The sequence below is a fragment of the Argiope bruennichi genome, chromosome 2, assembly GCF_947563725.1.
Source record: "Argiope bruennichi chromosome 2, qqArgBrue1.1, whole genome shotgun sequence".
NCBI lineage: Eukaryota > Metazoa > Arthropoda > Arachnida > Araneae > Araneidae > Argiope > Argiope bruennichi.
Genome location: NC_079152.1, coordinates 21,862,158 through 21,874,856, shown reverse-complemented (window position 1 = coordinate 21,874,856; position 12,699 = coordinate 21,862,158). Strand labels below are relative to the sequence as shown.

The 12,699-nt window shown below is 30.6% G+C and overlaps 2 protein-coding genes across 2 annotated transcripts in view; one reads left to right on the top strand and one right to left on the bottom strand.

Moving 5' to 3' along the window:
- Window positions 1-4,212, bottom strand: part of LOC129960721 (complex I assembly factor ACAD9, mitochondrial-like) — a 28,445-nt gene extending 24,233 nt beyond the window's left edge. The window contains exons 1-2 of the mRNA XM_056074315.1: window positions 4,099-4,212; window positions 2,460-2,700 (exon numbers count right to left, since the gene is read on the bottom strand). Coding sequence (XP_055930290.1) covers window positions 2,460-2,696 — 237 coding nt within the window. The 5' untranslated portion in view covers window positions 2,697-2,700; window positions 4,099-4,212. The remainder of the gene's footprint in view (window positions 1-2,459; window positions 2,701-4,098) is intronic.
- Window positions 4,213-5,403: 1,191 nt separating this feature from the next.
- The window catches only part of LOC129961890 (cytochrome P450 3A21-like), a 44,727-nt gene continuing 37,431 nt past the window's right edge, over window positions 5,404-12,699 (top strand). The window contains exon 1 of the mRNA XM_056075510.1: window positions 5,404-5,421. The gene's annotated coding sequence lies outside the window, so the exon portion shown is untranslated. The remainder of the gene's footprint in view (window positions 5,422-12,699) is intronic.

Here is a 12,699-nt window from a genome sequence, read left to right as displayed (position 1 = left end):
TTAATTTTTAAATGTATGGCATCACTTCACAGGTTTTTTTTTTAAAAAGATATACATTGAAAAGGGGAGGGTAACCATGAGCAATATAAATAAAACAGAACAAACACATGATTTTCACATTCACGAGTAACAATTCTAAATGTTTCAGAAACATCAAAATGTACAATTGCATATGAAATGAATGATGTCTATCAGATATTATTAAGTGTCAAGGGTAAAAAAAATCATTTAAAAAAATTTCTAATCATGAATTATCACACAACTGAAAAACATTATTAAATAATAATATAAATTTTTGTACATTTCAGATAACTTAATGTTATCCGACGAAATTTTTGCACATTCATATCAAATTTCAATTTAGATTAACACAAGTTATACACACTTTATCCATGAAATGGTAAAGGCTGTGATAATAGTCTTAAGGACCAGAGAATCTTAAGCAACTTTCTGATCTAAAACCTGATTACTTCAAAAATCCACAAAACAGAGAGGTCTAGTAGTTAAATCTATCATATTTCAAATATTTTCCCACTCATTTATTTAATCTCCACCAGTTCCATCTCTCCAGAAGGACATGAGATGCATATAAGCCAGGATTTAGGAATATTTTCCATAAAGTAAAAAAAAAAAAAAACAACAACTGCAGAATTAAATTTAGAGCATAATGCAAATAATATTAATTCATTAGATATTCTACATATGTCAAACAAAAGTAACCACACTATAGCCAATATTAAATATATGTAAATAAAAGAAGTTATTAGTTATTAGGTTTATCACAAATGCAATCTGAAATATACTTTTCAAATAAAGAAATGTAGGCATGTCTCTACAAATTGTTTTATATCAAATTTTCTTGGTTGCTTCCGTTGGCATTTAGATGGAACACTGTAAATACATTTAAAAAATATTAACCCTCATCTTCTATCTTTTACATAAGCAGTTTTGGGGAATTTGAAAATTTCAAGTTAAATAAGTACAACAAAATTATAAATTAAATATCCATTACAATTTCAGAGAAGTTGGATCCACAGCATATGCCACAAATTTATTGACTTGAATCCATATTCAATAAAGAATATGATTCTGTCAATGAATTTATATTGCATTCTTGCAGTGTGGTTTTAATTAAATCTCTTATATGAGATTTTAAATAGGATTATGGAGTGGGATAATTCAAATTTTCCTCAATATAAGTATCAATTTTTACATAGCAGTAACACATTTGTTCTCAAAGTTTAGAGGCATTAGTTTGATCTCTCTACGCCCTGAATTACTGAATGAATTGATCCTTTTTAATTAGATTTTTCTTTATACTAACCATAAAATAGGTCTTTTTTAAGAAATCATAACATTTCTAATTAAAAAAATTATCTGAAAAATTTAATTTTGGTTTCCTAATTCAAGGCATAATACATTTTTAACCCTGATGCAATCAATGAACACTTCAAAATTTGGAATTGTTGATTTTTCTATAACATATATCATTTTAATTTCAGTAGGTAAATTAGATATTTTTTAGAATAAAAATTTAAGCTGCTTTCATTAATAATAAGATTAAAATTTCAAAAATGGTGCAATAAATTATAATTGCATTTTAATGTACCATGGTTGAGTATAAACAAGAAAAGATGAGGTATGTATCATGTCCAGAATATTAACAAATGATGCTCATTAAGATAATGATAATATTTCTTGAATGCCATAGAGTTTTAAATTTATTTGATGATGACAGCTTCACCTCATTCACCAATGAAGAATTCAATCCGCATCATGGATAAAAATTTATTAAAAATTCAATATGTCTTAAATATTTACCAAAACAAGTAGATTAATTGTAAAAGAGTTAATATCTGAGGTAAAGATGATAATTAAAAAAAAAATTCTAGATATTTTAAGTAATTCATGATTTTGATTTTATAGCTATTAATTTTAAGTATTATACTCTAATTTTCCTGTCCCTTAATTTTTTTGAAAACTCCCATGGAAATAATTGATTTAAAAACTAATATTTGATATATGTCAAATAAAATTGCAAGTTTAGGATAATTAATTCAGTTAGAAAGTCAGTCAAGTAAATTATTTAAATAGGTGGCATGATTTCATTTGATGGTTCTTATAATGATGAAAACTATGTCATCGGCAAAAAATTTCAGATTTGTTTATCAATTAAACTGATTTAATATCAAAATATCAATGGTGCAATGATTGAATCTCAGAGACTAGTTAAAAGATACAAACTAGTTAAAAGATTAATAGAATCCATATTGATTTTAACAACTCTTTAGAGCTAAATAACAGTATGCAGTAAAGAATAATAATCTGTAATGATATTTCATATACTTTTACATGGAAATGTAGAATAATATTTAATCTAATAATTTACAGGAAATAACAGAGAATATTTTAAAATCAAATATAAAATCTCAAAATTATTACAAAGAAACAATACATACTACATCAAGTTTACCCAGAAAAATATCTTTAAGAAATGGTGGTCGTTTCCATTTAACAATAGAAGGTTTTGATAATTGAATTTTTTCTCTTGAAATAACTTCTTGGGCTTGTGGCTGTTCAGTAGAATAACTTCTCCAGGTGCTGTTTAAACTACTGCAGTGTCTATGCTTTAATAATTTTAGCAAATAACGATTGGAATATTTTAATGCTGGCCATAATATTTTTGTGGTTTCCATTGTTCTGTAAAATAATTACATATTTAATCAAAATACAAACAAAATTCTATTTTTAATTTGAAATTGACTAATTTAGAAAATAACCTAATTAACTAATAAATGAAATTACATATATTAAAAAAAATCTATCACTTTTGAATTTCTTTCTAACAAAGGAAAAAAATGAATAAATATTTATATTGATAAATAATTGAAAAAACATATATAAAATATGTTTATTATGCATCTTATATAATGAGTAATTGTTAATTGATGGTGAAATTCTTTCATAAAATTAACAACAGAATTTTTCTTAGTTAAAAAAAATTTATAAAATAATTTGTTATATTATTTTAGTATTTTTATTAAAACAAACCCACAAGAAATTGAAACATTTAAAAATAAACATCAAGAAAAAATTACCTAACAGGAAGAACACAATCTTCTTGTATAATTAAAATAGCTTATTTATGTTTTGCTTTCAGTTTCAAACATATAACTTTCGTTTAATAAAAATTTAAATTGTTTCTTTTTTTCTTTCTTATAGAGCTAAAAAGTTATAGTTACATTTTTAATTCTTCCGTAATCATATATATTTGATCAAAAATGGGAACAAATCCCTAGTAAATTTTAATATTTTTTTTAAAAAATGCTTTACATAATTGAGAACAGAAGAGTCATTAAAACTACCTAACTTTAAATTTATTTGACCGACATACTAAAAAAGTTTGGATTGCAATATTTATAAAAGGAACTCAAAAATATAAATTGGTTGAACTTTCATAAAACTATTAGTCTCAGAAAATACTAAAAAATTTACATTAACAGAGACAGAACATTTTTTATTTCTTTTCTCTTTTATAAATTTTTCAAATTTTAAAAGAAATTATATTTTTCTTCTTAATTTCGATCAAAGATTAAATGATATTTTTTGAAAATTTCAATTTTCCTATAATCTCCCCCCTCTCTCAACTTTCGTAAAATATTTACAAATAATGATAACGAGGCACTTTATGTATCATCAGGACAAGGGAAGAATATAAGCATTCCTTCCAATATTTTCTAGCTGAATTTAAAAAGTTATTTAATCCAAAAATTTTAATTGACAGACCTAAAAAAATATTACGTCAATGTACTAGAAATTTATTTATGGGATGTACTAGATGTACTAGAAATTTATTTATGCAAAATGGGATAAAAGGTGGATTTATGTTTGCATGAAAAAATTGTTGAATACAACTCTGATGTCAAGGATAGTTCTAATTTTCTAGCCAAACTTTTAGAATTAATCACAGCTATGAAAAACATCACACAATGTTCACTTATAATTCAAATTATAGTAATAAGAATTCAATATAATATGGTGAATTTAATACAAAATTAAAACATGCCTTTTATAAATAATGCAAATGCAATAACATACCGTCTGCAAAGAAAATTTAATGAATAATATTAACTTGTAATAATGTGCACTTGGTAACCGGCAGACAGCATGAAACTTTCAAAACATGTTTACCTTTAACATGAATAAACTTCATTTCATTTCAGTTAATAGCTAATCTGGTTTTCTCCAATATACGGAGTGTTGAAAAATAAATAAATATAAGTGCAAATAGAAAGATTTAATCTACAAAAGAAACTTCAAAAAATGCTTTCATTAATATATTAAAAAGAATGTTTTTTCATTATAAATCTGAAAAATCAAATCAATAATCGTAAAAGCGTTGTGCAAGTTTGAGGTTCGAATTCGCAACGTTATGGTTCATAGCCGAGTGACAAAGCCACTAGACAAAAATATACACTCCTTTTCGGAGGTTGTTATCTGGCTTATGAAGTTACCGCCACAGCGTTAAGGAGCGTTCACTCGAGGCCAACTATAGCGCGCGATCGAAGGTCATGCCTATTTCAGACGATCACGTGACCCCAATGGGACAATGTCAAATGGTTATCTCATCGGGACAATTATTTGCCATTGCTCCATTGCTGTCATGTGATCTTCCTGAAGTAGGCATGACCTTCTATTGGGCGCAATAGTTGGCCTCGTATGAACCCTGCTGTACGCTTTTAAGTTTTAGCTAACTTTAAGTAATTTGAAAGTTTACTGGATGTTTGGAACACGTTTGTTTCCTGTGATATCCATTATGATTTTATAGCCTTCTCCTATTTTCCCCCCAACCTCATGATTTTTCGATTTCGTTTTTTGACTTTTATAATTTTGATTTTAATTTTTTTCTTTTTAATACAATAATAAAAGCAATTTCAGAAAGTTTTATTCTAACATTTTCAAGTTTTTAATCTTTATTTCTTATAATATTCATTTTGACTTTAAATAAAAGAGAGCATAAAACACTGTTTTTTTTAAACGCTTTCTTCATTTTTATTTTTTATTCATTGAAGTTTTCTTATATTTATTATTAATTCTGGCTGTTTGGCATTAAGGGATGAAAGTGTTACTATTATCGATAGGCGAGGATCAATAAAAATGCAGCTGATAAATAATCAGCCAATAAATAAAGGAAGCTGATAAATAATCAGCCAATAAAAAAAAAAAAATGGATAAGGCGCAACAGCCAATATATCACCACTAATAACAGCAAAAACAGGACAAAAAAAATCGTTCGTCTCACCTCCGACGAACTGAAGGGGGAGTAATGTGGTGACTCTTTATAAGCCAGATAACAGCTACGAGACATGAGAAATTTCAGTGATACAAGGTATCACTGAATTCATGGATCAAACTTCAAATGTAGGTAAAATACGCTTTTTTTTTTTTCTTCTTTTTTTTTTTTTTTAGTATGGTAATGCGGGACGGGAAATAAAAGGTTTCGGCAAAAAAAAAAAAAAAATGCTTTTAACTTACATAGTATTGCAGTAATGAGAATTCATAAGAGTGTGTTGGCCCTGTACAGCCCAAAACTACCAATCATAGCACATATATTCTTTTGAGAGATAAAATGCGTATCTCGGAGAGATTTTTAAAAAATTTTAATTAGAATTTTATTTCATTACAAATGAAGCGAAGTTTTGGCATTTTTCCGCGATAATATCGGAAAATGTTACCATACAAAAATAACTTTTTTTATATTATCTTAAAAGTAATAAAGAAAATCTTTTCATTTACACTAATTTCTTTGAAAATATAAATAAAATTCTATTTTTAATCAAGTTTTAAAAAATATTTTAAAATTTAGAATTCAAATAATTATTATTAATACATTAATTATTTGAATTCTAAATTTATAATTTATAATTAATTCTAAATTATAATTAATATATCAATAATAATTATTTGAAAAGCATATTTTCGAATGATTTATTTCACACAATATAAAAATAAAAGTTAAACTTCATGAATGCCATAGCGTGTTTGGAAAAAAGTTTTTATTAATGTTTCCATCATGTTAACAAAAAATCAAATTAAAAGACCAAATTAACTTCTACTGTGAACTAACTCTAGAAGAAGTGCAATTTTCAGCACGTGTCTGTAAGAAATGAAATAAAAACGAAACATACGATTTTCTCTGAATTTTTTACATCTCCAATGTTATTAATTTCTCATATACTTAGTTTAGAAAAAGTACTGTAATAAAAAAAAAAAAAAAAAAAAAAAAAATCGAACTCGAGATTTAGACAAATCTACCACGTTTCTCACATCTCTGAGTTCGAAAAATACATTTTGGAAAGTGTCCGTCTGTCTGTCTGTGACAAGGTTTCAGTTAGACGAATGATATTTGATAAAAGTTTTGTAGATTTTTGTCAAATCTTGCGCAAAATCCGTTTAGAGGAAGAATGTCTGTTCGATATATTTTAATACGTAACTACAAAACAAAGAGAACTAGACGGTTAAAATTCGGTACACAAATTTAATATTTATAGTCTAGACACCTATCAAGTATTGAGATATATCCAATTAGAGTTTTATCTACTTTCAGAAGCTTGGAGACACAGTAACTCAAAAAGGTAATGACTTAAGTGTAAGAAATTTTGTAGGAGATTTTGTGGCTACAAATGCAGCTATATGACAATGTTTGTTTTAATCAGCCCGGAAAAACGCATTCTAAACACAAATTCTATTTTCGGATAATGTTAATCGCATTCCAGAAAATAATCGCCAAAACACTCGCCAAGGTTCACTACGAAAGATTAAGTAAAAAGGCTCAATTTATGCCAAAGGCAAATATTTCGCAATTATTATATGCCAAAATCATGCACGGTGGTCTCTGGGAAGAGACCTTTATTAGAGAGTAAGCGAGAAAGTTTTTAGGAGACCACTCTCGCTGGTTAATTCAATAATTCTGTAGTTTATAAGGCAAACACAGTTTTATATATAAAGTTTAATCAAATTTTAACATTTGATTTCTAAACAATTAATGTTATGCATATACATTTAATAATAATAAAAAAAGAAATGGTTCAAATGAAGTAAAGATAAACAATGTATACTCTGATTAATAATGAATTTTATATTTTTATACAGATCCTCAATAATGTAGTTATTAGAATTTTAAATAAAATGAAAAGTCCTCTCTATTGCAATTAAAACTGGGTAACTTACAAAAATTTGGATATTACTATCTTACAAAAACGCACGATTTTAGACCATTAATTCCATTGATCATTTCAAAAAACATAAACCAATCAGCGCCCGGAGTTTCCCTTCAACTTATTAGCCTAAAATTTTGAAAGTTGTATTTTGTCCTAAAATTGTCCAAAACTTCATAACTTAGTCGGATTTGGCTGCAGAAGACAGAGATATTTTTTTTAACATTTAAATGTTGGAATGTTAGGAATATTTTGCTCAATATGATTCCTTTTGATTAAAAGACTGAATAAAATATACTTTTCATCATTTTTTCAGTACATTTATTGGCTGAAATAAATTTGAATATTATTATATAAATCATTTAATCCTCTTCAAAGTAAAACTAAAAACCGAATATTATGATGAATCAGAGAAGTTTTATAGAATAAGATAATGCATAAAATGTAACAAATATTCTATAGTGCACATAAGATTTCAATGATGAACGATTCTGTTTAACGTATTCTTATTTTTTTTTAAAGACATGTTTGTTTTCAGTAACAATATTTTTTGTTTTGTTTTAATTGAAATTTAGTCTCTTTTGTTTCAATTTAAAGTTCAAATTTTACGGAAACTAACAGAAAACTAGAGTGGTATACATTGTGATGCGCGAGTGATTGTGAAACATTGTGATGCGCGAGTACTGTGGTGAAAAGCTTATAAACCAGATAACAGATACGAAACAAGGGCAATTGCTTTTGTCTTGTGGTCTTGTTACTCGACTGCGAACCACAAAGTCCCAGCTTCTATCCTCGCTCAATTCCATCGGCTACGTTGGTGACCTCGGTCAATGAAACTTCAACCTTCGTACAGCTGTTGTGGCGTCAGCAACCCAAAGTCGTCAGACTCACTTGACGCAGCAACACAAAGCCGTCAGACTCACTTGGCGCAACAGCATCAGCAACCCCTCACCCCCACACACTCGCCATAACGCTTGGCGCTACTCAAATGCTCAAATGGGCACGGGCGCATTAGAATCAACAGCTAATACATCACCTCTCAACAGCCATATCGTTCGTCCCACCTCCGATTCACTGGGAGGAGAGTACTTTGGTGAAAAGCTTATAAGCCAGATGACATATACGAAACACGGGCAATTGTTTTTGTCTTGAGGTCTTGTTACTCGACTGCGAACCGCAAGGTCCCAGCTTCTATCCTCGCTCAATTCCATCCGCTACAGTGGCGACCTCGGGCAAAGAACCTTCAACCTTCGTACAGCTGTTGTTGCGTCATCTACCCACAGCAACACAAAGTCGTCAGATTCACTTGGTGCAACAGCATTAGCATCAGCAACCCCTCACCCCCACACACTCGCCATAACGCTTGGCGCTACTCAAATGCTCAAATGGGCACGGGCGCATTAGAATCAACAGCTAATACATCACCTCTCAACAGCCATATCGTTCGTCCCACCTCCGATTCACTGGGAGGAGAGTACTTTGGTGAAAAGCTTATAAGCCAGATGACATATACGAAACACGGGCAATTGTTTTTGTCTTGAGGTCTTGTTACTCGACTGCGAACCGCAAGGTCCCAGCTTCTATCCTCGCTCAATTCCATCCGCTACAGTGGCGACCTCGGGCAAAGAACCTTCAACCTTCGTACAGCTGTTGTTGCGTCATCTACCCACAGTAACACAAAGTCGTCAGATTCACTTGGTGCAACAGCATTAGCATCAGCAACCACTCACCCCCACACACTCGCCATAACGCTTGACGCTACTCAAATGCTCAAATGGGCACGGGCGCATTAGAATCAACAGCTAATACATCACCTCTCAACAGCCATATCGTTCGTCCCACCTCCGATTCACTGGGAGGAGAGTACTTTGGTGAAAAGCTTATAAGCCAGATAACAGATACGAAACACGGGCAATTGTTTTTGTCTTGAGGTCTTGTTACTCGACTGCGAACCGCAAGGTCCCAGCTTCTATCCTCGCTCAATTCCATCCGCTACAGTGGCGACCTCGGGCAAAGAACCTTCAACCTTCGTACAGCTGTTGTTGCGTCATCTACCCACAGTAACACAAAGTCGTCAGATTCACTTGGTGCAACAGCATTAGCAACAGCAACCACTCACCCCCACACACTCGCCATAACGCTTGGCGCTACTCAAATGCTCAAATGGGCACGGGCGCATTAGAATCAACAGCTAATACATCACCTCTCAACAGCCATATCGTTCGTCCCACCTCCGATTCACTGGGAGGAGAGTACTTTGGTGAAAAGCTTATAAGCCAGATGACATATACGAAACACGGGCAATTGTTTTTGTCTTGAGGTCTTGTTACTCGACTGCGAACAACAAAGTTTCAGGTTCTATCCTCGCACAATTCAATTCACTACAGCATCTATAATAGTATGAGTTATTGTTTATAAAAATTTGGAGCTTAAAAATATTTTGCTGAAAGGGCTGTTAAGAGACCAAGTTACATAAATATTTAATTGGACATTTTAACGAGCATTATCCCGGCGAGCCAGCTGATGTTTAAAACAAAATAGAAAATAATCACACTTTAATTTTAAGTTTCATTTTCCTAAGAATGGATGAATTATTTTAAACATTCTAAACAGAAAATTATTGGACCTAGAATTACCATGCTCGGTTCATAATTACTTCTTAGATAGAAGGTAGTCTCGTAGAAAGAGATCACCAAAGTTTTAATTAGATTTTCAAGTAACAATCGATCGAATCGTGCATTTCTCTTATGATCTAAAGAATATTTCATCATTAAAAAAACATTTTTTACGTCACTTTAAAACTTAACCAATAGGAATAGTTCCCCCAGAATTTTATCGTTTACTTTCCAATTCCTCATTCCCCTCCCTAGCATACAATTCTGGTACTTGAGTAAGGTCGCAAATACTTCGTTTAGTTTAGTTATATTAACGTCCCGTTTTAAAGCAATACTAGGGCTATTTTGGGACGGGCCTCTCAATTTTGAACCTCAGTCAGATGACGAGGACGGCACCTGCGTTGGTAACCACCTCTCCAAACTTCCATACCACATCAACGGGAGACGAATACTTCATATGCCACTGAAAAATAATAATCATGAAATATAGATCTTTGGCGTGAATCTAGCATTTTTGCTGCATTTAACGTGCGTACGTATTTTGGTAGCCTTTCTTCCAATCGAAATTTGACATAGAACGGTAAGTATTTTCCCAAAGCTCACATACCAAATATTATTGTATTAAATCATTTCGTTTATGAGTTATTATGTTTATATTCATTTTAAAGCGCATATCGGTAACTGGTCAATCCTTTGACAGATTTGCTTCAAAATTTGATTAGAATCTAATTTTAGATGCTAAACCTATGCACCAAATGTTATCTATCTAAATATTTACGTTTTGTAGTTATCAAGTTGAAGACAGATTTACCCTGAATGTATTTCGTTCAAAATTTGATAAAAAAAATCTATAAATGTGGCTTTACATCCGTATTCTGAATTTCAATCGTTCATAGTGTTTTTGAGTCATCTTGGTCACAGAAAGAAAAAAAAAACGGTCAGACAGACATAAGATCCAAAACGTGTCGTTCGAATTCAGAGAAATCTGAAATGTGGATATTTGCCTAAACTTCGAAGCCAAAGTTTTCGGCGATTACAATTTCTCGTTACTTCGTATACGAAAAAGTAAAAATTTAGAAATGATATAAATCTTATTTTCGTTCAATTCTTTCTTCAATTAAAATTTTTTTTAAAAAATTATTTTAAATACTCTCTATTGTCACAGCTGTTGCGTTTGCAACGGTAGTAAATATGATTTTATATGTATATTACCACTTCTATAACTGAAAATAATTTTTTTAAAATAATGCAAAGCTTAGGCGGCTCAGTTCAGTTCAGTTATATTAGCGTCCAGTTTTAAAGTAACATTAGGGCTATTTTCGGATGAACCTCGTAATTTTAAACCGCCCGCAGATGACGTGGACGACACTTGAGCTGGATTAGGCGAATCAAGCCTAAACCTTTATCATGTTACGATGTTGGAACTCCTCCTGTTTTGTCCCCCCCCCGCCTCACTTTCTTCTTTGTAATAAGTTTCCGACAAATATTGTCTTTTACTTTCTCAGTACTTATGCTAACATTAACATTTAAAACATATGAGCATATTTTTTATTATGAAAGTATTTATTTAAAGAAATCATTGGAGAGAATAATTAAGGGTTTTTAGGTTAATTTTTTAGGTTAGGTTTAGGTAATGAACGATTTTTTAGGTTATTCTAAATCCCGTCATCTTAAACTGTGAATATGACATCAATCAGAGTCTCAGAGTATCTCGATTTATAGCCATTTATTAAAATTTACTAAAAGGTTATTTAAAAATGAATTTATATTTTTTTTGTCATCAAATACTGCTTCGTCTCCCCGGTGTTGAAATCTTAAATGATAAAGTTTAGGAGGCTGCATTCTAAAATAAAGCAAACAATTACGTTGTGGAAATTTGAAACTATTATTCTGGCTCTATAACTGGCATCACCGTCAGACATAATTCACATCTGTTACGTCATCAGCAATTTTCTAATTCAACAAACCCATTTCTGAATTGAAGGAATTTCTTATCATTTCCTTCTGCACGGGCAAGTAAAAATTCGATTTGTACACTTCGGATCATATAAGGTAACTACTTCTTTCCGTAAAATAATATTAATATACTGAAATCTCTACTCGTTTGGCTAATCCATTCGATCTTATTGAGCATTCAATTATGAATGCTGTCTTATGTCTTTTAATTTTTTTTAACTAGTTTTGACCTGTTTGTGAATATGATAATTGAAAATTGCAAGGAGAAGACGGATGAGATTTTTTTATATATATGGACTTTGCCCAACAAATTATGTACATCTATGAAATTATGGACTAAAACCATCTGCTGTTTATGTAGTTAGGGTGAATGAGAAGACAATTGCTAAAAAATTCATGAATGAAATTTGTCATTTGGTTTTCCCATAAAATTGTAGATTGGCTTCTGTTTTGACCGAATGTTGATCCTTTATTTATCTTTTTTTTAATTTTGCATTCTTTTGTTGGTTTATCTATTTTCGTGTGTTCGAATATGATAACTAGAGATTGCAATATCGGACCAAAAGCTCAAATACCGGTATTCGGTATTTTTTAGATCTTAATACCGGGATACCGGTTTTAATACCGGTAGTAGAAATTTTAGAAAAAGAAAGAAAACACAGGTGTCTCTTTGTTCTACTTGCCAGTTTTATTAGAGAGTGTAAATATCATAAAAAATAATTTGTAATTTATAAATTATAACAGTATATAAAAAAATCATAAAAAAGTGTAAATATCACTATTCAGTCTGTGGTACTATTACAAATTTTTGAAATGTGATCTTAAAAATCATAATGCATCAATTGTACTGTCATTAAACCTGAAACGTAATTTTGTGCAAAAATTACCAGCTGTCGAAAACGCTCTTCCGG